Genomic DNA, 27,019 nt, shown 5'->3' with positions numbered 1-27,019 from the left:
GTTTATCATACTATATAGTTTCACCCCTTTAAAAGTTTTAGGAATTTCTAAATTTCAATTGGTTTAGAAAGGTTTATCCCCATGGAAGAAATAATAAAATACAAAAAATATATTTATATGTTGAGAAAAAGATGTATTCTAGAAAAGAGAAATTTCCAAATTGGGATGGTCTGGGAAGCAGAACATGGTCTAGTATCATGTGAAAAAACTCAAACTGAATAAATTTACTAGAAAGATGGATATACCTTTATTTCAATGGCCCATGAAAAACTTGATTTAAATCCAATTAAAAAAAAAATCTCAGGGCTATAATTAGCATTGGACAGAAAAAAATGACTACTTTTCAGAGGCAAGCTTAATATCTAATGTGATAAATGTGTGGTTTTGTGATGAATTTTAAAATGTGTCAAAATATTGTGAAATCAATGCTAAATCACATACCAATGACCACAACAATATTTTACACATCCAAAGTTTATTAAACATGTGAAAAGTTATAAGGTTTAATAAACAGCAATATATCTAATTTTTTAAGGTTCCCCCCCCCCAAGTAATTTGTACACCACTGGGATATATGATGTGATATCAGGCAAATCATTTAATCTCTTGAAATTTAAGTTTCTCATCTGTAAAATAAGGGAATAAATTGGATCTCAAGTTTAAGCTCCCTTCCAACTCAAAATGTTAACATCCCTTTCTTTGTGTCTGGAAATGTTACTTCCCTTTAACCCACTCCCATGCTTCCCATTGCCAAAAGTCCCTTGCCATACCCTCTTTTCCAGGGCTCCCATCCTCAGCCAAAACTCCTACTCAAGAATTCAGTTGACAGATTAGCAGCCTAAAATAACACTACCAGGTGCTTGGAACTTTATTCATTCATCTATCCATCCATCCATGGAACCTCACTAAGCTGAGGGCTGTGTGCTGAGGTCACAGTCAGCACATAAATAAGGTCACCTGCTTACTTCCCTGCACTGCTGTATCAAACATGCTGTCAAACTTAAACTGGAAGATCTACAAAAATATCTGTCATGAGAAAACAAATAATGAGTGTCAAATAATGATGTGTGATTGGTCAACTGTACAATGTACAGAGGGTTGTTACCCTCCCAGTTTTATTAAATATGAGAATAAAAGATTTATGTTATAGGTGATAAGGCCAAGAATGCTATGAAAGTGAAAAAATATGGCAACAGTATGCTGTATATCACCAATGGGATAATTATTTATACAAAAAGTTGGCATTTTTGGTTTCCAACACGCAGTATATGAAATTCATATATTCAAAGGAGACATCATAATAACCTGCAGGCTGGTAATGATGGATATGTTTTTAATCCAAATGACCACAATCTTCAGTCTACCTGTCACTGAAGGACAGGAAAAATTGGAATTTTCCTTTCATAATTCTTAAGTATGAAAGAGAAAAACCTAGAAGCATGATAAGTGGCTCATTCCATTGGACAAATGGACAGGCAGTAGGGAAAATGAGCATGAATAAAAGGCATCATTCCCTACCTAATGCTATTTTCACTCGTTACATTCAAAAACTGAACAACGGATTATGTTAACCTGCATTTTTTGTAGATTACAAGTTAAAATGTGACTAAAAAGGGAGACAGTGAATTCCCACCATATGAGTTAATAAATAGCATTAAATTAATCAAAGAGGAAAAGAAGGCTGCTATGATATTTAGCTATTGACTAAAATGTATTATATAACACAATGAAAGAAGAAGTGCTGCTGGAGTGTCTTATTGACTAAAAAACTCTCACCTATGGATTTCCTCTTTTGAGGTTTAAGGGAATTCCTATTTCTCATTTAGAGTCTATCAGAAAAGATATATGACCTGTATTTTTTAATTTATATAAATTCACTCAGTCAATCAGCCTGGGCTGAAATTTAATGGATGTATCAGTCACTGTTGGTCCAGAGAGAGAATAAGGCACTAGTTCTACTTCTTCATTTCGGCTTCTATTCTGCTCCCTCCCTTTTTTCCTCTCCCCACCTCAGAGACACCCACTCCTCATGGGCAGTTTGCATTATTTGCTTTAGAGAGAAATAAAGAAATCTAAATTAAAATGGACTGGTGAAAATAGACTCTTTGCCTTCATTTTTTTAAAAAAGAATCTTCATTTTCATATCATTGTTATGGCAATTTTATTACATACTCAGCAAATTTACAGTAACAAGATGTTCCCCTGACAAATTAATCACTTTCCAAGCATTTTATCATATAAATAAAATATCACCTCAAGAGGGGGAAAAAAAATCAGCTCAATTGCTGATTTAATTCATCTTTCAGGGAAAACTCCCTTGAAACAGAGCTGGGACTTGGGCAGTTCCTCTTGGAAATCAGGCTTATGTCCTTTGCTTGCCTTAAAAGGATGTCTATAAGGTTTGCTGAATGAACACAGAAAAGAACATTCGCCTATTCACTATTGGAGTTGAAAGGTTAATAAGCATCTTGGAAAGAGCTGTAAAGTGTGATACACAATGCAACTCTGTTGAAATGCATTCTTTATGACTATTCTTATGACAATAACTACTTTAATAGCATGATCTTAATGATTAATAATAATAATGTAAATTATAGCAGCTCACAATCATATATTGCTTTAAAGTAAACAAATACTTGTATTATTATGTCCATTTTAATGTTGAGGAAACTAAGATCCATAAAAGTAATTGAATTCATCAATTTTAGTGACACAGTCAAAAATTAGTAAGTTTCTCATATTGAATTGGAACTCAAGTCTTCCTGACTCTAAATTCAGTGTTCTATCTACAGTGTCACCTAGTGGCCACAAATATTATCTTTTATTATCTTCACAACAAAATTGTAAAATATGTGCTATTATACCCATTTTACAGATAAGGGCAAGGCAGACAACTTCTAAGTGTCAGAGGCTCAATGTGAACTTAGTTCTTGTGGAAATCTCTATCTATTGTGAAATCTTGCTTGGTTCCTGTCTTTCCTTTACCTTCCCTTCTTCCCTACTTCAAAAATGAACTGAGCAAAAAAAAAAAATTTTTTTTTAATGATTTATACTTACTGAGGTCTCAAAAGCAAGGAGTAAGTTCAATTTAATCCCCCTCTGACTAATTCGTATTATGATTCACTTTGGGAAAAGAATTTGCCACTTGAAGAAACAAGCTAATTTGGTTGCAGAAATGAAAATCTCATTCCTTGACATTTCTGTCAGTAGTCCCCATGGCCAATAACTACAGGGATGGGAAGAAAAGAGAACTGCCCTTATTTATGTCTCTAACAGTATCCTTTAATTGTGTCAGTTTTTCAGTGTATACAGGTATTCCTACTGTTAACTGCTATCAATAACAGCCCTAGCTCCTATCTTAACTTTCATTAAACTAACTACTTTGCCAAATATAGCTATATTTTAATCTATATGACTTTAACGGAAAAGGGCCAGATGTAACATACCAAAACACAACTGACACCTTCATGTATCACAGATTGACTATTAGAATACACCTGCAGTGTTCTGTTATACATCCTTGTCATGTGACCAAAGTACAGTGTAATCCACATTTTGGGGCATTTTTAAAATGTTCACTTTACCTCCCCAAATATTAACAAATTAAAACACATATGACTTATAATTAAGGCATTTTTTCATGCTGTAGATGGGGGTAATGAAATACTTTATAGGAAGCTATTAAGAAGCAACATAGATGCTACTTTTTCTATTTCTCCCATATAATTAATAACATCATAAATGCCGTAAGACACTAGTATAAAAAGAGCTGAACCTTCTATAAATATAGTCCTTTGACTGAACTGTCAACTATAAATTTTAAGAAGCACTAAGAATAAATTTATCTGGTAACTACAATGTGTCAAGAATATGCAGAAAACTTTAATTGTATTTTCAATTTTATGTCATTAATTTTGGTGAAAATTAAATCAAGTTTACCCAATAACTATGCAGGAGTTAAGAGGTCAACTTTCTTTAAAAATCCCATTTCTTTCTAAGATTCTTCCATCTGACAAATTATAAAATCTTTCAACCTTTTCTAGTCTCAAATTACTGAGATAGGATCTATATTTTATTTTAAAAGTGGTTTTCCATTGCTTTCAAACATCACATTTGATTAAACAGAAAATCAAATAAAAATACATTCAGCACTGAGAACAGTGACTCTCTAGCCTTATGATAAAAAGGGATGAAGAGAGAAGCAAAGTGCAGGCCACAAAAAAAACTGCATCTTTATATCAAGAGAAATATTTTATTACCAAGTTTTGGTTGTCATTTTCTTCAAGCAGTCTAGCCTCCCATCAAAATACAAACATGGAACACATTGTAATATGTTACCAGCATCACAGGATAAAATTACTGCATATTCCAGACAAGGTAGAAATAATTTGTACAATTATTCAATTGTACAATTATATCTTGAATTATTCAGTCTAAAGCGGTCTCTATTTTGATTATATCAGAAGTACTTGTAATCAGCTAAGAAATAAAGACTTCTGCAAGAAGGTAAAACAAATTTTAGCAAAAATCTTCACCAATTAAACTCAAACAAAAAACGATTTTAAATGTGTACAAAAATCATCTTTTTAAAAAAAAATCCTCTTATATTCTATTGAAAAGCAGTATGTTACAGAAAGAAAAAAATATGGGATTTGCAATATGAGGAACTGAGTTCAAATCCATATGCTGCTACTTACTTTGTGGGTGACTTCCAGCAAAGCATTTATAATCTGTCTGGACTTCAGTCTCCTAATCTGTAAAATGAGCAGGTTGGACCAGATGATTTGAACTGCTTTTCAGCTTTAAATCTAGGAAATTATGAATCTAAAAATTATCATTAACTTGTATCTTAAATTATACTGTGATGTAGAATAAAGAGCATGGGCTTCAAGCCAGGAAACCTTTGTTCAAATACTTAATCGCCATGTGACCACAGTCAAATCACTTAACTATTCTCTAGGTATAGGACTTTCCTTATAGTATCCCCATTTCTAAGTGGAATGAAGGTACTAATTCCTAAATATATATAATAATAATAGTACTACTGACCTTTTAAAGAAAAGTGCTGTGTACATTTTAAATTGTCATACAAAATGTGAAATTAACAGTTCCAGTACATTTTAAATGAAACACATGCCAAATGCAGTTCTTATATTTAGCAATTTCATTCTCAGCGCTTGTATCATCAGGTCTGGTTCATTGTCTGACATATAGAAGGTGCCTAATAAAATACCTGTTGATAAACTGATTTGCACATCCTTCTAATTAAGGCATCTTTGCTGACTTTGTACTAATCTGCCTGCTAAAAATATTCAATCAGTATTACATGGCATCAAAGTGACTTGATTAAGAATTTAAAACATTTTATAAAAATGTTATTTCAGCACCAATATTATTTCAATTCAACCTCACTAACACGAGAAACAAATCTAACCTGTACTTATGATAGAGTTCAAAGATTTTGGGGGGAAGGCGGGGGGAAGATAGGGTACATTGGGAGGAGGGAGAGATCATGGTAGTAACTGGGAATAGAACCGAAAGGGGAAAGGCGAGAAAATGAAATTTAAGGATTTAAATTTATTTAATTCACTTACAATGCTTTTTTTAAAAAAAATGATAACTCATTTAAATAATTTTTTTTCAAAATAAAAGCTATCTATTCAGTTAAAATGCATTTTTTAAAAAATAAATCTCTACTTTTGAATAAATTATTTAATTTAAAAGAAAAGAAAGTAGATTACTGGTTACTTCAATGAATTATGGACCAAATGATGGCTAATCTATTTCAAGGAAAGGATGCAAATTTAATAACATTAAGAAGGTTTATAGCTTTAAAGTTTAGGCAAAAAAAATGCTTTAAGGACGTGCATGTGAAATGAATGCTAATAAGTTTAATGTGGTCTAAACTTAAATAATTTAATATAATCAAATGTTTTTGAAGACTTCAAAAATTTTTGAAATTAATTAATATACTCAGAATTCCAAATGCTAGAGAAAAAAAATACCTAAAAAAATCAGGAAAAAAGAATTAAAGCCAATTTCTTTTAAGCAAAAAATATTAAAAAGAACATAGCACTACATTTTAGTAGTAACAGTAGAGGTTAGTTTGTAATAAATATGGGAAACTGGAAGAGAAATTAATACTTATGAACATTCATTTCTTAAAAATTTGCTTCTGAAGCCCAGAACAGATATATTTTAAGTAAAATTAATAAGTCATCCATTCCCTTTCTCCAAATAAGTAATAGTCAAAAAGGACTTGTTTTTTAAAGTTTGGAAACTCTTAATAAATCATTCAAGTTATATTCTTGCTTTCAACTGACAATTAGATATTGGTAATTATATTAAATCAAGCTTTCCTAGACTACCACTACAAATAGAATTTAAAAATCAACAAATCTTTATATCCGTATTATTCAAACATACCTTATTCATTTCTTTAAAATTCTCCTGTTAAAATAATTTATCTGTGTACCTTTTTTTCCCATTTTCTGGATATTGCGTATCAATTGTGTAAGAAAGAGGAAAAAACAGCCAACACACATATATAATCACTCTTGTTTATATAATCTTATTTCTTTCACAAAAAATGTTCTTCACATAGCATATATTTAATAAGTTGAATGTTGCATTTGTAAAAGTAAAATTAAAAAACCCCAATTAGATTTGTATCTAAGATCAAAAGGGAGAGAAAAGAGGAAGCACAAATTGTACTAATATATATTTTAAAACCAAGCAGTTAGCCCCTCACGTGAAATAGTTAAAAATTCTTGGATCACAAAGGGCACATAGTTCTTAAAAGAAATATTTTATTTCTGCTAAATTAATGCTTAAAAACATTACATTTCATCAGTTTCACTTAGGTTAAAAGTCCCCAAAGATTCTCCTCCTGTAACTAGTCATATTTTATGTGCAAAGCAGGATGAGAGCTATCTAAATCTAGATAAAACTCATTGGCTTGTAATCTTCACAATGATCTATACATCTAAATCTATATGCAAATCAAATGCTTTCATGCATTAAAGCATTCCAAAGCATCCAAGACTAAGAAGGCAAAAGGTTCTCCCAGTTCCTCCTCCTGTTATCTTTCTCTCTTCCCTGTCTTTATTTACACTAGCAGCCTAAATAATTCACGCAGCCTGCTTTTCAGCCGGAATGTTCTTCTGTGGAAGCCTGCAATGAGCTATTGCAGGAACCAGATGGACACATGAATGCAGCAGGTGGGGCAGATGGCAGGCCGCCCTGTCTGACGCTGCCTGCCTCGCCATGGACGGCCTTTTCCTTCCAGGTACATTATCATCATTGGAACAGAAAGCAGTATGGAGTAGTTTGAGATATGAGGGCAAGAGAGGGGCCTAGAGAAATGGTTTATAAAAAAGTCCTGTAAGATTCATTAACATCATCTGCATCACAATGCAGTTATTAAAATCAACTTCCTTATATAACACAAAGATGCACTTAGAGGAAAAAATTATTCCTTTATTGTAGCTTAGTAAAACTCATGAAAAAACAAGTATTTCTACTCTATGTCCTCTTTTCTCAATAATCACTATTACTGAGTATAAATTTTCAATGTGGGACTCATTAAATGCATTCTTCCTTTAACATTAACAGTACGGCTCAGGATAAGTTTTTTAAAATCTGTTGATGTTTAAAAAAAAAAATTCTAAGGCTAAGTTAATTTCTAAAGAGGATCTTTTTTGTTGTTGTTTTTGTTGTTCAAAAGGGCCATAACTCTCTCATACTATAAAATATGGAAAAGTTATATGTCTCCTTAGCAATGGAAACTTCCAGGTCATGATGAGCCAAGCTGTCATAAAACTAATAATCTAGCAACACATAGGATTCATTTAAATTGAGTATAAACACTTAATTTAATAAAAAAACACAAGATTTTTGCTATTATTCTTACTGGCACTGCTACAATGCTTTAAATATCTCCTCTTGCGTCTAACTTTACTAATCATCTAATTATAAATGTTCAAATGCCTGAGTGGCAATAATTTTGATGATTATAAACCCGTATGTCTCTCCAGTAAAGAAAAAGCTCAAAATGCCTATGTTAAAAATAAATATCACAAAGGTGTTGAAGCCTATTGAAGATGAAATTGGGAATTCAGGAGTCAAAAATTAAAGAGTTTGGATACCTGTATCATAAATACTATTCTAAGATATTAGTTGAGAAATGAATTATTCTGGGGATCAAATGTTGACACACTTGGCTATAATGATTACATGCTTCATTTGGACTATCACTTATTTTAGGTTATTTATTTTAAAAGGAATTTAAGCGTTTCCTTCACAGTCAGATAATATGAATATGAATTCTGTGCTTGAGTTCAAATTCATTCTCTGTTCTCTGAGAAGCTTTAAAAAAAAGTCTTTAATCCTTTTTATTTTCTTTCCTGCCAGAACTGAAAACAAAATGTCTTCTATATAATAAGGTTACTAATAGTTTATTGAGGCATCCCCAAGTGTTTTATATAAGCAGTATGGCTCCATTCTATAATGAAAGGAACACCAGCATGACTTACATATAACAATTTTTTGCAAGTCACCAGAATCATAACATGATAACTCGAGTCCACTAGGGATAGTTAAATAGGACCCATAATACTAAAGAACCAAGTAATCAGATTAAAACCCAATTGAGATTTCATGCATAATACCTCAGTGGTTTTCTTTTAAATAAATGTGTTTTAAGTTTTGAGGATAAGTAGTGAAAAGTTCTACTTTCCTTTAAGGAAAAAAAAGTATATTTCATGGATTTCAAAGTTTAAAAAAAACCTTTACTACCAACAATCAGAAAGCTATTTTAAATAATCAAAATCTTACAATGGTAACCTCTTAATTCCTGATTTCCTGAGCTCTCCTTAAGTAATTAACCTTCAGTTTAATTAACATACACAACTAAATGCTTCTGCAAAGACCTAGATAAACAAAATAAAAAATAGACGTTTAAGTTACTGAAACCATAATTGTAGAGGTAAATGCAAATGTGGGGTCTTTATAATTCTTAATTTGTTTCTCTTACATTATCCAAGGTACTGTCAACACTGTCACCACAAAAATTTGTAGCAAAAAATTATCTGTAGCATAAAATTTAGGAGACACTCTGAGTTATGTGACTATCCTTTTTTAAAGCATTGTGAATCAGACATGTGGGAGGTAGGCGGCACCGTGATGGACCTGGAGTCAGGAAAACTCATCTTCCTGGGTTCAAATATGACCCCCAGATACCTACTAGTTGTGTGACCTTGAATAAGTTGCCTCAGTTTCCTCATCTATAAAAAATGAGCTGGAGAATGAAACGGCATTTCAATGTCTTTGCCAAAGAAACTCCAAATGGGTGCATAAAGAGATGGAAATGACTGACCAGTAATAATCTTGCTTATAGTGATAAAGAGTCAGCAGATAGGTGTAGTAATGAGTAAAGATAATGTTTACATTTGAAAATAGTGCTAAAGAATTAGAAGCAATAGAAATTCTTATTACACACACACCCACACACCCATACACACATTTTTAAATTTTGACCACCAGAGTATTTGTGACCAATTTACTGGCTTCATATTCATTTGGGGGAAACTTGCACTATTCCCATAAATCTAAAAGTGAATAATTTTGAATGTATTTCTAAGTACTATGGCACTAACACTATTTTAGAAGTAATCTAACACATGTGGATCAAAGAAAAAAGCAAAATTCATACTTGTTTAAATGTAAGGTATCTAATTTGGTGGAATTTTTGTTTATTTCTTCTTTTCTACTACTATAATCAGAATGTGACTAAGTGGTATGGCTTCAGAAGTATCTTCTGTAGTGTATTGTTCACACCTGCTGCTACATTGTAATAGAGGTTTACAAAAGCCTTAAAAATAATGCAATCTTTGAACATACTACCCTGATAATTCAGATGAGGTGAATTTACTGGGATAATTAATTTCCCTAATCACTTTTTTTCTTCTTTAAAGAGATCATATAATCAAGGTTCCATGTTTTCCATTGAGATGAACGCTAATAAAAAATTGACTCTGCTAGTGATGAAGCTTCTTTCATTATACATATATACATGTGTATGAAAACAGTATCAGCCCAAATAAATTTTAAAAGTTAGAATGAGCTGGGTCATATTTTGGGTGTTACAGAAAATTTTGTGTGAAAAAAAAAAATGAAGCTGCTGAGTCAACTTTCAAATGAACTATTTCTTCCTTCTCACAAAATGTGTCAATGGCCGTTTTTCCCCATGAAATTCATTCTTTCAAATCTCATTTTAAAATAAAAGCTATGATTGGTTTCCTTAGTTATTCTCAAAGGAGTATGTAATAATTCATATACCTACTTCTTAGGAACTGAACACAGCAATTTATATAGCCCATTGAACACTGTTTAGTAAACAAGGAAAGTACTGAGACATAGAGGGAGTGACTTCTATCTTAAGAGTCCAGGCAGTCCTTTTAAAATCAAGGCAGGGGTTCTGTTTTTAGTACACACTTTGGTTCAGTGTTAATCCTGTTTTATGTTGTTCACACCTGCTGCTGACCAGCAGCCTGCTGATGGGCTGTGGTTCATGCTGCTTAGAGCGAATCCCTCCTAACTGAGAGGCTGGACAAAAGCTACTTCATACTGTACCTAACTGGAAACAAAGGCTGTACAGAATTAGGAATATGAGACAAGATCCTTAAAATTTCAGTTCCAATATATTCTGTTTGCCACCTCATTTTAATTGTATACTAATACCTAGTCTTTTTTTTTTTAATAGAAAATGAAATTATATTTGGATATATTCCTTCTCTTGTTTTTATGTATCTTTAAAGTTGACATAAATGTAGTGGTTTAAAAAAAAACTTTTCTAAAAACTTTCATTTACAAATCAACCATTTCTGGGTACCTCCACAAAATGAAAGGACTCCTTATTGAACTATTTTAAAGTCAGCTTTTAAAATCAATATTTAAATTGATAAATATATCATTTGAAATATGGGAAAACACAAATAAATGGAAAAAATATTCTGCCAGTAGTGAAAATGTGGTAAACAGGACAGTGACTTTTATGCTAAGACAGATCTCCTTTGCACTGCATGTGCCTAATAGCAAACATCAAAAGGAATGATTTCTTTTTTGATCTTAATACCAGCGATAAATCAAATTCAGTGCCACAGACAGGGGGGAAATCTACTACTAAGGGAAACGATCCAAGATTGACAGTGGTACCAGTTTCAGACATTAGCTCACCCAAGTTACAGTAAATGATGCTTTCCTCAGCTACTGCCTAGTAGGGCCTTACCCTTCTCTAAATAAGAACTAAGCTCAATTATGTTTATATAGGGGTGGGCAGAAAGACTTCCCCAATTCTGATGCAATTCAAAGTCAAGAATGCATTTGACAAATGCAAAAGACATTTGCAGATGTCTTTGGTCCCTTCTTCCAATTTATCAGGCAAAGTCAATGTCCTCTGGACTCAGCAGCCAAATTTTTCCTCTAGCTGGGTAGAGTTCCTACTGGCTTATACAGAAATAGCACAATGAAACACACATCTGGGAGGAACAACCTGGGACAAAACTGCATTAGCAAATAAAGGACCTGCCTTCTGTTGTCAATGAAAAAAGTTTCACATCTGTGTAAACTGCAGTGACACACAAATAACAGAGTAGGATTGGGGTAAGGGCAAGAAAAGAGCTAACAAATATTAAGGTCCTCTTAACTAAATATTATTGAGGATGAAAAGATACGGTGTCAGAATCTAGTTTTCATCATATTTTTTAACAATTGCACAGTCTGGATATTCTACTGATGAGTAGCTTTCCTTGAAGAAAAGTTTCAGGATAGCTTTTGTAGATAAGAGTCAAATTCTCATGATATTTCTGAGGAAGCCTAACTACACCCCGACAGATGCCAGCATGATGAACATCTGATCAGTGTACTAAGTCACAATTGGCTTAGCATTTTAAAGAATACATAGGATTAAAGAAAATACATTACAAAAGGAGCTATTTAAAAAACCTGTTTACTGTTTAAGAGAATAGAACTTCCATAATTATGACAAAAAGTAACAGAGTGTCTCCATTTTTTTCACGTGGGTTTGTAGATCACCAATAAAGCAGACATAAATTAAACTCCATGATGAGCTCTTTTATCACTCACCTCCCTTAAACTCATGAGTTGCTCAAACCTTCTGGAGAAACATTTAAATCTTGTAATGGAATTTTTTGAATCAAAATTTATAATTCTTCATTGTACAAAGACCATTCTCCTCACCATACCCGTGCCCACCTCCCACTCCCAACTACCCTCTAATTTTGGAAAAAGGGGGGGGGGATGACTCAACTAGGGTGTTTTTTAAAAGCTCTTCAACAATTGTAATATTCTTTGCACAGATATTGGGCATGTTAAGATGGCACCTCCATTTTTTTAAATCACAGAATTATGTCAAATTTGAGGTGGTCATTTGCTTCAGTTGTATAACACCTGAAACATTCCAAAGAGGAATGCATCATTTCTACTTAAAATCGAAGTAAACAATTTTGGGACTCACAATTTAAATACACACACACACACACACACACACACACACACACACACACATACCTGATCTCAGGTATAAAGCTTGTGCAAGAATATGCTAAGTGATGAGAAATTTGACCCTTGCGGCCATTAGTCAAAATGTCCCGAAATAGGGTAAATGTGTTTTTTGATGGCTAGTTGGTAAATTCACTCAGAACAATACAATTCTGCATATTTCTAATGGAACAATTTTCAGACCACATGATAGTTTGCATGTAATTCCAGTGCCCTCATGTTAAGTGCCTTCAGACATGAAGAAATAAAAATAAAGAAGCAATGTGCCTGACCAACTCTCTACCTGCTGCCTTCTAGCACTACTTCTCAGTATGCCTACTTCTAAAGAAAGTTAAGACTATTTTATTTTGATTATACTGCTTTCCCCAGGCAGGAATTTTTATTTCAGTTTGAATCTTAAACCATTACATTTTCAGTGATGCATTTTTATGTTTACAGTTGACATCTTCATAGAAGAATGAAACCTTTGAGTAACAGCTCGAAAGCATGAAGGTTGCCTGCAGTAAGTACTTAAATTATTTTACACCTAAATGGAGCCAGTTGTTTTTAGTTAAAATTTAATAAACCTTAAACCAATGACCTTTCTTCCACAGAAAGGCCCAGAGTTGCAAAAACGAACTTTCCAATGAAATATATTTTAGCGAACTAGTGCTGAACAAAGGGCTATTTAAAGCTGAATGCTTTGTCAATTTATCAGCTTGTGAACATTCTGTTCCTGAATTCCCCACTGCTGCTAGATGTATAGAACAGTGGTGCCTTAGTTAATCGAATACTATTGATTTGAGTGTGTCACAGTGATTTCATTGAGAGTAATCAATAGTAATCCAAAATCAATCAATCTGCTCTTGCACTATCATTTATCAAATCAGAATACACCAAATTATTTGCCAGAATCAAATTACAAAGAAAGGAAAATGGTAAGATAGGGAAAAAGTTAATTGCTTACAAAGAGCAATACCAATGCCATTTTAAAAGAGACGAACTTGAAAAGGATTAACAACTTGAAAAAATTAACTAGATTTTAGACAATTCTCCAAAATTTGTCATGACCTACTTGCTTAAAAAAAAAAACTGAATATACCTTTTAAGGAATTTTATATAGATTCATATGATGTGGCCTGATTAAAGGTTTAACTGGGTTCCAACATATAGGAGATGGGGATTGATGAGCTGAACATCAATTGCCTGTCACTTGTTAGTTTAAAAAACAAAAAAACAACAACCAAAACACACACACACACACACACACACACACACACACACACACACACACACGGAAATTAAGTTAAGAATAAGTGTATCTTCTAATACTAGATATGAAAGTTAATGGAATTTAAGAGGAAAAACTGCTGAATTCCAGAGAGAACAAAATGGAACCACTCTTATTAACAACAGGAGTCTTACTATTGTCTCTAAAGTTCCTTTATCAACATATTCACCTCTAATTTGGTGAAGGTAATAAATCCTTTTTTATTCATTAGTACATTTAAAAAAAAAAAAAAAGACTTACTATTATTTAACCTGGGGGGAAAAGGCACAGAAGTGCCTAAAACATTTACTTTTGCTAATGTAAAAGTGTAGGCATTTTATTTCATTCCCGATAAGCTGGTGCCAGTGGAAGTGATTATTCTTTTCTTATTCAAAGCATATCAGCATTTGGAAAGCTCTCTTAATCTTATCAGGTGTATGAACAGCACAGTTACTGAAAACAGTTTGTACAGCTCCTCTCTCTTTCTGCCAAGCTATCAGATAAACCCCCAACTAACTAACTGTATTTACACACAATCAAACATAAGCGGTATCTTCCATGCAGTATAGACCTATACCAGTTTGCCACAGGTTTTCCTGCTTGACATTAACTTAACAAAAATGTCAGCAGTATCCCAACCTGACAACAATCACAAAAAAAATTATAAAGGCACTCAACTAAGGTACTCAAACAGAAATAAAAGAAAACAAATGAGATATTGACAGTAATCACTATGGAATTCAGAGTTTTCTTTTCCCATTAAGCCCACAGATATGCTTATACATATTATACAAGGGTATAATTCATATAATACACACACAAGCAAAACAAATATAAGATTTATCATGTGCTTAGCTTGGTAAAGTAGACAAAAGCAGGACAGGATATTCTAGTATCTTCGTCAGAAAGAAAAGCCTTTTATTTACTTCTTATACTTGAATAAGCTTTTCCATATTTCAGTATGGATTCAGTGATTTCAGTAAAGAGATTAAAAGTCTCTGATAAGCAGAAATATAAGGTGGACAATGTACTGAATTCACGCAAAAAACTGCAAACAAAATGAAAAGCAAAGTTATTGTCATATACAGTAGCCAATACTTAATATAGTTTTTGAAATCATTAAGAACATTCAAAATGCACTATGCATTAAAATTGGTATCTGAAATCACCGAGTGGGAGTTTTTACCTGAGGTCCCTTTCAGCGTTAGATCTATATTCCTATGACCTGCTCAGTGAAGACTTAATTTTTTTTCTCATTTGTTTGACTACTCAACCTGTAATATCAAAGAGAAAGCAAAACAAGCAAAATATCTCAATCTAATTTAAGTCAAGGAGCTTGACTTACCTTTTTTTCTTAAATTTGTTTAAATATAAAGAACTATAAATAAGTATAATTTTACTGGTAACTTTAGTGGGTGCATTTAAGAAAGAGAAAAAAAAAAAACCAGGAAGTTTGAATTTCTAACTACTTAAGATTTTGTGCAAAAATTCTTCATTCTTTCTTCCCACTCCCAAACTGAATACCTCTGATGGAACAGAAAAGGCCAACCACGTGGCACCACCTGAGCCGATCCCATTCTCTGGTCTAGACTCAGGAACAGAGTGAGCCACCCCCTAGATTTAAAGAACAATGAAATGAGTTAAAAGGCAAGTGTGCAAAGCCCTACAATTCTGGTGATTGGTGCTTGTCCATCTGTGACACCTAGGTCTCATGATTGATGGGACAGGTGTCATTCATGTTAATGTAAATCACTGACAGTGTTGTTCAACCAATTTAATACAATCTAGCATCAAACTGGATATACTAACTTCCTAATAGGAAAGTGATATGGTTTCCATAATCCTTTTATCCAGTTATCAAAAACACAAACTTCACTTTTTTGTCACTCCGGGGAATAATTAATTAAATGCAATATTTTATACCACAGACATCTGATCATGAAAGAAACTGCCAGAATTTACTAGAAATTTCTCTCATTGAATGGAAGGGGAGTAATGGACATAATTACCACAACCTACACAAGTTAAAGCAAAATAGTAATTTTGGGTAAAATGCCAAATATTTGGGAATATCGGTATTTGATTTTGAACTTCAAATAACTTTCTAGAAACATGAAGAATGTTATCTCAATTCCCAGTTTTACATTTTCAGATAATTACTAGTGCTTAATTTTTATTTTTTAAATAGATATAATAGAACATTTTCCCTTTTCTCCCCCACGCAAATATCTCAAAAATATTGCCAAGAAAACAAGCACGTTACTTAAGAATATGTAACTTTTGAAAAGTATTTTATTTCACACAATAGACACTCAAAAGAAAGATGAAAATTACAAGTTTTGCTTTTGATCTAAAAATAACAGAAAAGAAGCGCCCCCTTTCCTCCCCCCAGGAGAAAAGAAGTAATGTATTAGTTTATACTCAACAAGAAAAAAAAAATTTCAGAGAACAATCCTATAATGTCATTTAGTTATTGTTTTAAATTATACTTTTTTCTTTTTTTTTTACATAGTGTTTAAGTTTCTCTCTGAAGGAGAAAAGGAAAAAAATAAGTTTGCTTTCCCCAGAAAAATGGAAAAGCCAAAATGAAATATATTTTCAAGTAGGGATGAATTGATTTTCCTGACTAATTGAAAAAAAAATTCAAGTATACAAAAACAAGTCACTATCACTTTTTCAAACACATTTTTAAAAATCAAATTCCACTTTTCATATAGAATAAAAAATTTAGAGAATTTTGTTTACCGATTCTCATCTACTGCCATATCTAGATTCCTGGAATTCCTGTTTTAGAGTAGTTGCACAGAGGTATTCCCTAGTTAAATTATAATTATTTATTACATAAATCAACTATCTAATTCTATTATAACTTTGTGGTAACTTCTAATGTTTCTAGCACAAGACTAGCTAATTACTTGAAGACGACTGCATAAAGGAGAAGAAGATGAGAGGGTATGCTAAATCGTGTTGATTGTGTTAATTGTGATACTTCTAATGTTTCTCAGCATGGCTAACATTATTTTGCTATTGTAGTTGGCTAGGTAAGTGCTGCCAAAACACATTATATATGGTATGTAGTTCCATTTTGATTTGTACAATTTCATTTCATTCAAAGCACCATGAAAAGCCATAGAGCAATATGTATGATAAGAGTTGACTTTTAAAGTAATAATCAAAAGAGAGAACATACATTTGTTTTTAAGTTTTTTTCTCAGGATATAAGCCTTCCTTTAGTATAGTACATATTAGTGTATAATGTCTCTGCTATTCATATTTAAATTTCTTCTTTTTAAAAAAAGTAGATATCATGAATATGCGTTATTTTGAAATAATTCAACACATTTGTATTTCCCTTATTAGAATCGCCTGTGTTACATGATTTTTAGGCATATGAATATATTCATATACTTATTCAACTACATAAGGATAATAAAGGAATATAACAGATTGGAAGTTACACCTATCTTGCTGTGATATATTACTTAATCACTCTCCAAGTACACAGGATCATGTCTAAAATTACAAAAGTTCAAAAGAACTTTTAAAACACAAGTTTGTCCCAAATATGAAATTATGTGCACACAAACATCCACATGCAAACTAGAGTTTAACATTTTTAAATTAGGCTTTGTTTCAGCTCTGTAAACTACATTTGAGAAATACTGGTAAATGTAATGTGGTCATAAAGGGAAAGAAATACCTGTCACCAATTCAATGATAATATAGTTTAAATAGTTCTTAAAATTAAGAATTTCCCAGAAATGACAACTTTCTTTAAATGAATTTTAAAATATCTGAAATATAAAAACTTAAAATGAGTTTGAGTCAATATAATATGAGGAAATCCTTCAGACAAGAGTAAAAGATTAAAGTGTTAAATAAAGGAAGTAACTTTTACCTATTATACAGGCTCCCCCCAAAAAAAAAATTAAGAGGAACTAATATGTATCTGAATATATGTATGTTTAATTATGCTCCAAGATTATTTTTAGGGATGTAACCCAAAATTTTAATCATATAACCCACACCACAACACTTAAAACTACTACTGCCTTTCACTTACATCTCATTATTTGACTAAATTATACCATAACAGTTACCCTCTCAAAATAAAATTCACAACTCTGAAGCCAGAAATTCTCTTTTTGGGGGGTAGAGGAGGGGAGAAGAGGGAGGAAAGAAATCTTGTATGTCTCCTTTTTATTAAAAAATTAAAGAAGATGGGTTTATATAAGAAAGATAATTGAAATTAATGTTTCTATGTTTTTAAAGCCTATCATGTTGTATATAAAATGTATCTTAGAAAAATGAAGAGAAAGCTAGTTCAAAAAATGTTTCTGGGACACAGGACCCAAATCATAAAATTATGAACTTAATATCTCAATGCAATTATAATCTCGGACATGAACCCATTATTGATTAATACGTGAATGAAGTAACAATAAATATTGTAAATGATTAATATAAAATAAAATCATTTCAGGATTTAATTAAGAAGTTACCTGTCTTTTTTTGCTGTGACTGAACCGTCTGATTAAGATACATTCCATGCCTGGCAAATACAGCAAAAATCTGGCATCCAATATTGAACATACACACACACACACACACACACACACACGCATTTAAAAGTAGATACATAAATACACACACACACACACACACACACACACACACACACACACACACATATATATAAAAGATCCTTAAGAGCCTGAATTTTCTTTTCTCTTCATGTATATGATTTAGTAACACGTCTTCTGTGTCTGATTTGAAATATACATACTTATATGTATAGTTATATGTAGACATAGTAGAGTTAACTTGTTTGTGGTCTAAAATATGTGAATTCCAAATTTATAGTAGTAAATATACATATTTATATACATGTGCACATAAAACAACAACCAACTCTAAAAATGCACAAAATATAAAATAACACTTAATAAGGACATCGTTAAGCTGCAGAAATTGTTGGTGTCATCCTTGCACTATCAAACATACATATAAGTATGATTGGAGACAGAGGGGCTAAATATTTCACTGTCAGAGCTTGTCGAAAACTGCAATTAATTTCTATTTCATGTGCTTTAGGACAATGATAATTTAATACAAGGACAGAGGATGTAAAAGAGATAAAAACTGAACAAACTGGGCCTGTGTAATCACAGATTTTCTCCAGAGAGCTGGATGGAACTGCTCATAAACACTTATAACAGATCAACATTTTACTGTTTTTCTCTTCCATAAATTTTTCTGTGAAAGAAATTCAGAACTCATCTGATACAAAACTTCAGTTGACATAACTAAAAGCTCTTCTCTTATACTTAGAATATGATGATAAAACTAGAAATGGCAATAACATTAATTACCTTCATAAAAAAAAAATCACTTCTTCTGAAGCCCATTTGTTTGAAATATTAATTTTTACTTACTATATGGCATATAAGCAAAATCCTAAATGTCAAAGGTTGTTGTCCTTTAGCATCACAAAGAATCATTCAGGTTTATTATTATCTTATTTAGTCACTATGTTAGAAAACTGTTCAGGTTATTTTCCTAAGTGATAGCACTTGAATGCTATCTACCTTCAAAAACAATAGTCTGCTCTTTGTTTCTGGCGCTTGTTGGAATGAGGTATGGTGAAAGTACTGTTAAATAGAATCAGAGAAGTTACCTGCTCTGTTTGATGAATAGCACCATGGATCTGAAATTAATTGCAAAAATAGGGCCTGGCTAATGAGAAGGTCCTTATCTTTCCTCAACATTGGAAGCACAAGTATTTTTCAGTTAGCTCAATATTTTACAAAAATTCCCAAAGTATTATTAACTAACTTAAAACAAACACTCCAAACAACAAATAAACTGCCTGATATTTCTAAGGTCTGAAAAACTGAAGGTAAAAATTCACATTTCTAATTAACTTATTTTAACCACTTTTTTTTAAAGGGGGAAAATATGCTCTTCTAGACCTATTAGTATTACAAACAGACTAGGTAATAAATAGAAAACTAGTTGGAAATGTGCAAATTATAAGAAGGATTATAAATAAACATATCAAATGCCTTTAAATGGGAATTTTTAAAAATGTTACTATATAAAAAACTAAAAAAAATACATTCAAAATATTAATGGATATTCACAAGGGTTTTGATAATAGCATAGGTTAATTACTGCTGAAACGCACTAAAGCTCACTCAGTAGTAAATAAAAGAGAAGCGCCATAAACACATTAAAATGAGAAACCATCACTATAAAAGGGGCTGGTCAAAAGCCTTTCTCCCCCAATCCTCACCCCTAAGAAATGAAAAACTGCCACCTCTGCAGAAGCAGGATTTTAAAAACTTTGACCCAAAAGTGTCCAGGAATGCAATACACACACACACACACACACACACACACACAAGATGAAACACATGCATCTTATTTACCATCCAAGGAGAATATAAAATTCATTTTATTGGCTCAAGGACACTATATGATTTAATTTATAGAGGAAAATTTGATATTATGTAATATATTTGGTCTGCTTACCCAAGCTATAGAGTTATAGAATTTGAACATTGGCTGTTTAATTCATTTATTTAAAAAACAGTTCTGATCCTTTTTATATGTAGAATACTTGTGATATTCAATGATATAAGACACTGAACCTTGAAGCCAACTCCAATGTCATTCCCACTAATTTACAACCTTTCCTCAACACTCCAGATCCTGGAGAGGAAAAAATTGACCACTTCTTCGAAGTCCCAAAATACTATCACTTTGAGTTTGCTGCTGTTTTCAATTTTAAAAAATGGCAAGTTAATTCCTAGTAATTTTGACATTAAACTGATATAATGTCCCAGTTTGGACTCTGAGATGATTATAATTTAAAAAACAATAGGACAATATCTGCTCATAGTTCTCATATCAAATACTATCTAAAAGACTTAAGGCAAAACCTTATCATCTATCTTTTTTATCTAGATTGCACCCACTCTGATTCAAGCTTTATTTCTAATTCATTTATGTGTTTTTCTTCCCTTTCAGTTTAAAAAACCTCCTTGAAATATTTTTGGGCATCTGAATTTTTATATAATTTGATTTGGGAAAGAAAGGCTAGCAAAAAAGCAAGACTGACTGAGACTTAGGTGATAGAACAGAAAAGTGAATGAAAACAGAGTAAACGAGACTAAACTTGCATGGCCCAAAGCAGTTAACTCAAATAAACAAGTTATGTTCGATTTTTTAGGTCTTTAATTCAGCTCTCATGTATAAATTTACAAAACAATCCCATCCCTTTCCCTGTTTTACAGTATCTCACGGCCATATTTCATTGCCTCTTCCAACAGCTGGGACAGCTGTTAAAACAGTCAGTAAAATTAAGTCCGCTTTGTAATCCTGTAGTCAATGTTACATTTTAATCAGAGGTTGAAAGGGATTTCGTGTGATGAACACACTCATTTAGAATGATTAGACTGACACATGTCAAAATGAGTAGATACATTATTTTCCTGTATTATAGTGTTAACTATTATTACTATTAAAAACATAAATGGAAAACAAGCTTAAAAGTATTGCATTCTTTCATATGCCGTTTCCTAAAATCAAAGAAATTTAATAAGAAGTTAACATTTCAGGCTCTCTTAATCTAGTCATATTTTAAGTATTAAATTTGTCTCTCTCTTTTTTTTAAACAAAACTCAATGTTGAAATTTTCCAGTATTTTCATTATAACTGCACGACTCTAGCTTTATTTCTGTGTATATACACGTGACGGGGGTATAGCCTAAGTACAATTACTATGAATATTAATAGCATGTATAAATTCTGTGGTTTATTAATTGAGACAGAGAGGCAGATGTGTTGCTTAGCATTAGATCTTTCTGTCTGTCCAGTGAACCACATAACCATCAGAACTGCATCCAGATAATAAATCTGAATTTTTTTAAAGATGACTTTTAATTGAGCCAAAAAAGAAAGCATGAGCTACTTTGAATCTTGCACCACAGCCAAAAAGACATGTGCCCTGATTTCATTTAACTGCATCTACTTTAAGAGGCTTATCTAAACTAATTATTCAAATTAGCTTTAAGAAGATAAATTCAAGAAAACTAAGTAAAAAGACTCCCTTTTAAGGCCCTATTAAAGTTTCTTTTCTTTTGCTTATTTGTTTTTGAAAGAAAGTTCACAATGTGAGTGAGCTTTTTCTGGTAATCTTTTTTTTTTTTTTTCCCTTTTGGGCCACTATGAAGACATTTTATACTCTCTTACTCAATCATTCCAAGTGGGCTAAACTACAAATCACATCTTACTGGGACAATCTACCTTTGTTTATTTTGTGATTTCTGAACCCCTACTATTTTAAAACTGTTTTCTTATTTTAAATTTCAAACTTAATAACCTGCCCCCCCCATAATTCCTGTTTCTGATTAAGCCCAACTCTTCCAGTGTATTTTCCAGGGGCACATACCATGCACACGCGTGCACCCATAAGCACGGTTATGCATATACACACACTTATGTCTAAAATCACCAACATACAGGATTGCAACTGCAAGTCACTTTTCATCTCTGGCTTAATTACAAAGAGCAATGCAATATGCAGTCACTAAGGACAGCTAGTGGACATTTACCTATAATACACTGTCTCTTCAACATATCCTTATTTCCCCCCCACAAGCCACAGACACAGTGCTTACTAAGTGCACCCTTTTCAAAATTACAACATTCTGTATTATTATAATATGAAAGAAAAGAAATATAACAACTGACTCAACAGAAAGATGAGCCAGTGACAGCTCCTGCGATATACTAATATTTTATCCGGGCTGTGGGATGAAATTAAGTTTATGATCTGCTCATCTACACCAGAATACCTAATTTACTTCCTCATCCAACCTCCCTCCCTCCATTTACTCTCCCCCTTTGGTAATCTCAACATGAATTGGCTTGTACACAAAGATATGCATAAATACAAATTAAACTGAGGGTAAAAGCCAAAGTACTTTGCTGTATCTTATGGAAACAATAAGTGAAATAACTCTACTCTCTCGGTATAACCCATTTGAGTGTAAAATATTAAAAGTCAGATTGTCTGCTTTAGATTTTTTTTTTTTTTTTGGTGGTAGTGGTGGTGTTGTTAATATTCAGAATGTGTGAAAATCCCCAGTTAGTTAATGGATTGATTTGTCAGCTAAGTGCTGACTTAACGCTAACCATGCAAATAACATTATTCTCGACCTGAATTGCAGGAGGCTAGTTTTAAAATTGTTCTCTGAAGGAGAATTAGCAAATGTGCAATTTTCCCTCTAACTCTGTGAGGTAAGAAATGACAGGGAGATGGAAATATCTGTCAAACTGCAAATACATAAGAGGCACTCAATAGTATAAATCATTTCTGAATATTGTATTTTAAAACATTTTTTTTTCCTTGGGAAAATGGGTCCTAGTAAAAGATGCATTTTAACAGTTCAGTAAGCATTGGTGCCAAGTGCCTATTCTTAGCACCTGAATAAGAAGTGACTGTCACACAGCTGTTTTACTGACAGTTACCGAGCCTCGCCTCAAAGGTAACATTGTAGTCAGAGAACAATTCTCGACTTACTGAATTAGGAGATCACCCTCAGCACAAAAGGCACAACACAGACACAAACAGCCACTCATGCACACAAAATACACAGATCGTTACCTGAATCAGGGTGCGAATATATATATTTGTATCTTTTCAATTTAAAAAGGAAAAAAAAAAAAAAAAGGTACCTACTCTTCTTCGTAGTGCAGGGAAAAAGATTCAGGAATGCAAAGTTCTACCGAATCCATGTGCGACCGGCAACCATTATTTGTGCACCCCAGCTATAAATCAAAGTTTCCTTGACAGAGCCCCGTGCAATTAACACAAATGTTCTCCTGGTGACAAGCCTATAGGCACAGCCAGTTGGGACCAAAAGCTCTCACACTCTCCTAATCAAGGACTTAAAGCCCCGATTGGAGCTTATTAATATGAAGTAGGGCTTTACATATGCAGTCCCACTGGCCCAGGCGAGCTCTAGATTGGAAGAGCTTCCGCCAATCAGAGGGGAGGAGAACCCAGGCAGCACAGATTGAGGAGAGCCAGGCAGGTAGAGAGGGTGGAGATAGAGAAAGGGGACTGAAAACAGTGGGCAGATAAGGGAGGGGTGGAGGGAAGAGAGATTTAAATGCTACAAATATTTTCTGAGAGGCTACAAAGGAACATAATTAACTTAACTCTTTAGGTACTGGAAGGTTTTTTTTTTTTAACCTAAAGTACATTTTGCCTGTTACCTTCAAAAAGAAGAACATGCCAGACTCACAGTTAATTTGGGGAAGAATTCTACATAAGGTAGAGAAATAAGTTTACGATGCCATTGTCTATATTCCATTACATTTTTGCCTCATTATTCAGTCTTCTACTTTCTCATTCACTTCTTATAGCTCTTTATTTTTTTTTTTAATTTGTAGTGGGCATTTCAAATTTAATATTATTCTAAGATGCTTAATAACTTTTAAAAACTATAACTGTTTATTTTAGGTAGCAATGATTGCATAAGTATGATAGTCTAAACAACTAAAACAAAAGAATTAATTCATTACTGAATTTTATATGCATATAATTTATATACCTATCACTTCCTCTTCTCTTTTTAAACATGCTCAATGTACACTTTCACAAAATGAAAATAGGCAACTAAAGAATCAATCATTTTTCCACTTGCTGAGAGTAGGGCAGGAAGAAGTGATCATAGTACTTTAAATCTAAACAAATTTAACTAGATAAGGATTGCATTGTGGAAAGTTGACATTGTTAAAATTTCAAATGTAAATATTTTTAACTTTATACTTTCTCTTCCCACCCCCCCCAAAAATGCTTACCATCAGAGTGGGAAACAGAAGTACAGATATTATTTTGACATCAGTGCTTATTTCATGTCATGTGTATGTGCATATGTATTTGCATACATGGCACATTTCAAAATTAAGTAGGAATCTAGACCCAGCAAAATATCATCTTTTGTAACTCAGACACCTGGTCTCTCACTAAGACAAGTTAATGAATGAAGCAGTTTGAAATGTAAGATCATAAAAGTAGATTAAGAAAACTAAAAGAATAAATAATTATGAGTTTGTTTTTAACTACTTTTTAAAACGTGTAACACTAGTATCAGAAAATAATATTTATTTTTCTGGGAAGCTATATATTTTTATTTTAATGAACTCAAATGTGACACAGGAATAGATTACAGATATTCATGGAGCAAAAAGAAAACTGCAACCTCATTGAGAATTTAACACAATTTTGTAATTAATATGTGATATTCACAAAACCTTCTGAATCTGAAGCCTTACATGATGAAAATAACAATCTTTTGATATCAAAGCCAATCAATCAGTACACATGCATAGAATGTGTTAATAACAGTAAATCAGAACTCAAAGCACCCTTCATAAAATCTCCTGCTTTTTCTGTATTAAAATAGAACGACCAAGTCAAAGTCCAGAATAGAAAAAGTGAGAGACATGTTTTTTTGTCCTTCCAAAGGAGAAGGCAATTTCCTTTTGCCATATATTTAACCAGACTTAAAGTGTAGGCCTGGTTACTTATATTTGGGGTCTAAATGCATGCAAGTTTCTATATCGGAACTAACATAGCAAAACTATGTCTGTGACTACTGTATAAAAGCAGGTAGTAAAAGCTTAATTACCAGTAGCATTATGCTGTCTATATTGTTAAATGTGAACTCTGCAATTAAGATGTAAATTTGGTTGTGAGCAGTGAATTAAAAGAGCTCTGAGATGTAGAAGAAAATCCAAGCACTCTGCAGACAGCAGAAAGACAAAAAAAGAATTGCTTTTATCAAATCTAAATCAAGCTACTGAATCATTTTAACAGTTTTTTTAAAAGTAAAAACCCTTTCAAAGGCATTTTGATTTTTAAAAATTCCTAAAAATACCAGAACTTCATCATTAGAAACATATACATAGTAAATCATACAAATTTTGATTTCTGAATAACCTAGAATTATCACCATTTGCTGATTCAATCGCAAATATTTTCTCGGCATGCAAACAGAAAATTTCAATGTTCAGGAATCCTTCTGATAAAAAGCAATGATCTCAAATAGTCTCAAATACTAGGTTAAAAGGCATCTATATGTCTGTTTCCTTGCTGTATTCATATTCTTTTGCATTATCATGCTGACAGTTCCGCGTTTATTACTCCTTTGAAAGAGCTATTCTAAAGAAAAGAAAAGCTACTCAAATTTTTTATTATTATTGCCTGAAGAAACCTAAGTTATCTCATGTTTTCAGTATTTTTAAATTTACCTTTATACCCTTTATACTTACTTGTCTGCAGAACTGCCTATTTGGATTTTTATGTGGTATATTTCCTTAAGCACACTTTTCATATTCAAGTATGAATTCCTCCATGTTACATGCACACATACACAAACACATTCTGAACACATATTTTTACCCTATTATGCCATCACGACTTTTCCACCAACCATCTTTGATCCAGGCAAGGAGCTCCCTCCACTGCAATCCCTGCTCCTTGAATGACCAGAAGTATTGTATTGGACTTCATACAGTAGTGTGTTTTCCTCCCCCTGGGGCCAAAGTGTCACCTCTAAGAGTCAAGGACCTAAGATTACTCCTACTGTCTCGAATTCAGTTTAACCAATTTAAATTTTAAAATACAATCTATTGCACTAAACTTCTGGGACAGGTTCCAGGACATTTCATAAAGAAACACAGTTAAGTCATCCCAAGAATCTTTCCTATTCATAAAATTTCCCCACGTTAGGGGGATAGAGAGGTAGAAAAGGTGAAGAAATGGGTCTGTTAAGACAGATTGGGGTGATTGTACAGAGAACAATAGATTTATATTTTAATTAATCTAGCAAAAAACCATGATAGACATATCAACATTCAGGCAATCAAATCTACACATTATAAAACCTACCAAAGCAGGAATAATGGAGTCAAATAAAAGAAGCTTTCTTGACTGTCTCTCAAAGAACATTAATGAGCTAAGTCTATATCAGACCATCAGACTGTGCATATAATTATCCCTATGTAAATCTTTCAACATCTTCATCTTTAAACAAGCCAGTAACTCCTGAATGTCTAAACAACCTTATTCTTAAACCACAGCTAACCCACAGGCCACAAGGTAAAGAAGATGCT

At 32.6% G+C, this 27,019-nt stretch overlaps 1 protein-coding gene across 6 annotated transcripts in view; it reads right to left on the bottom strand.

Annotated features, from left to right (window-relative positions):
• ESRRG (estrogen related receptor gamma) overlaps positions 1–27,019 on the bottom strand; it is a 608,771-nt gene that overhangs the window by 195,624 nt on the left and 386,128 nt on the right. The window contains exon 1 of one of the 6 annotated variants that reach the window (XM_051998294.1): positions 23,577–24,468. The exons of 4 other annotated variants lie outside the window; for them this stretch is intronic. In XM_051998294.1, coding sequence (XP_051854254.1) covers positions 23,577–23,632 — 56 coding nt within the window. In that variant the 5' untranslated portion in view covers positions 23,633–24,468. Of the gene's footprint in view, positions 1–23,576; positions 24,469–27,019 lie in introns of those variants that run through there. One more of the 6 variants, XM_051998295.1, reaches the window with a different exon arrangement.

This window comes from Antechinus flavipes, chromosome 4 (genome assembly GCF_016432865.1).
Source record: "Antechinus flavipes isolate AdamAnt ecotype Samford, QLD, Australia chromosome 4, AdamAnt_v2, whole genome shotgun sequence".
Taxonomy (NCBI): domain Eukaryota; kingdom Metazoa; phylum Chordata; class Mammalia; order Dasyuromorphia; family Dasyuridae; genus Antechinus; species Antechinus flavipes.
The sequence above is the reverse complement of the archived record's forward strand: the minus strand, read 5'-3'. Positions and strand labels throughout refer to the sequence as shown.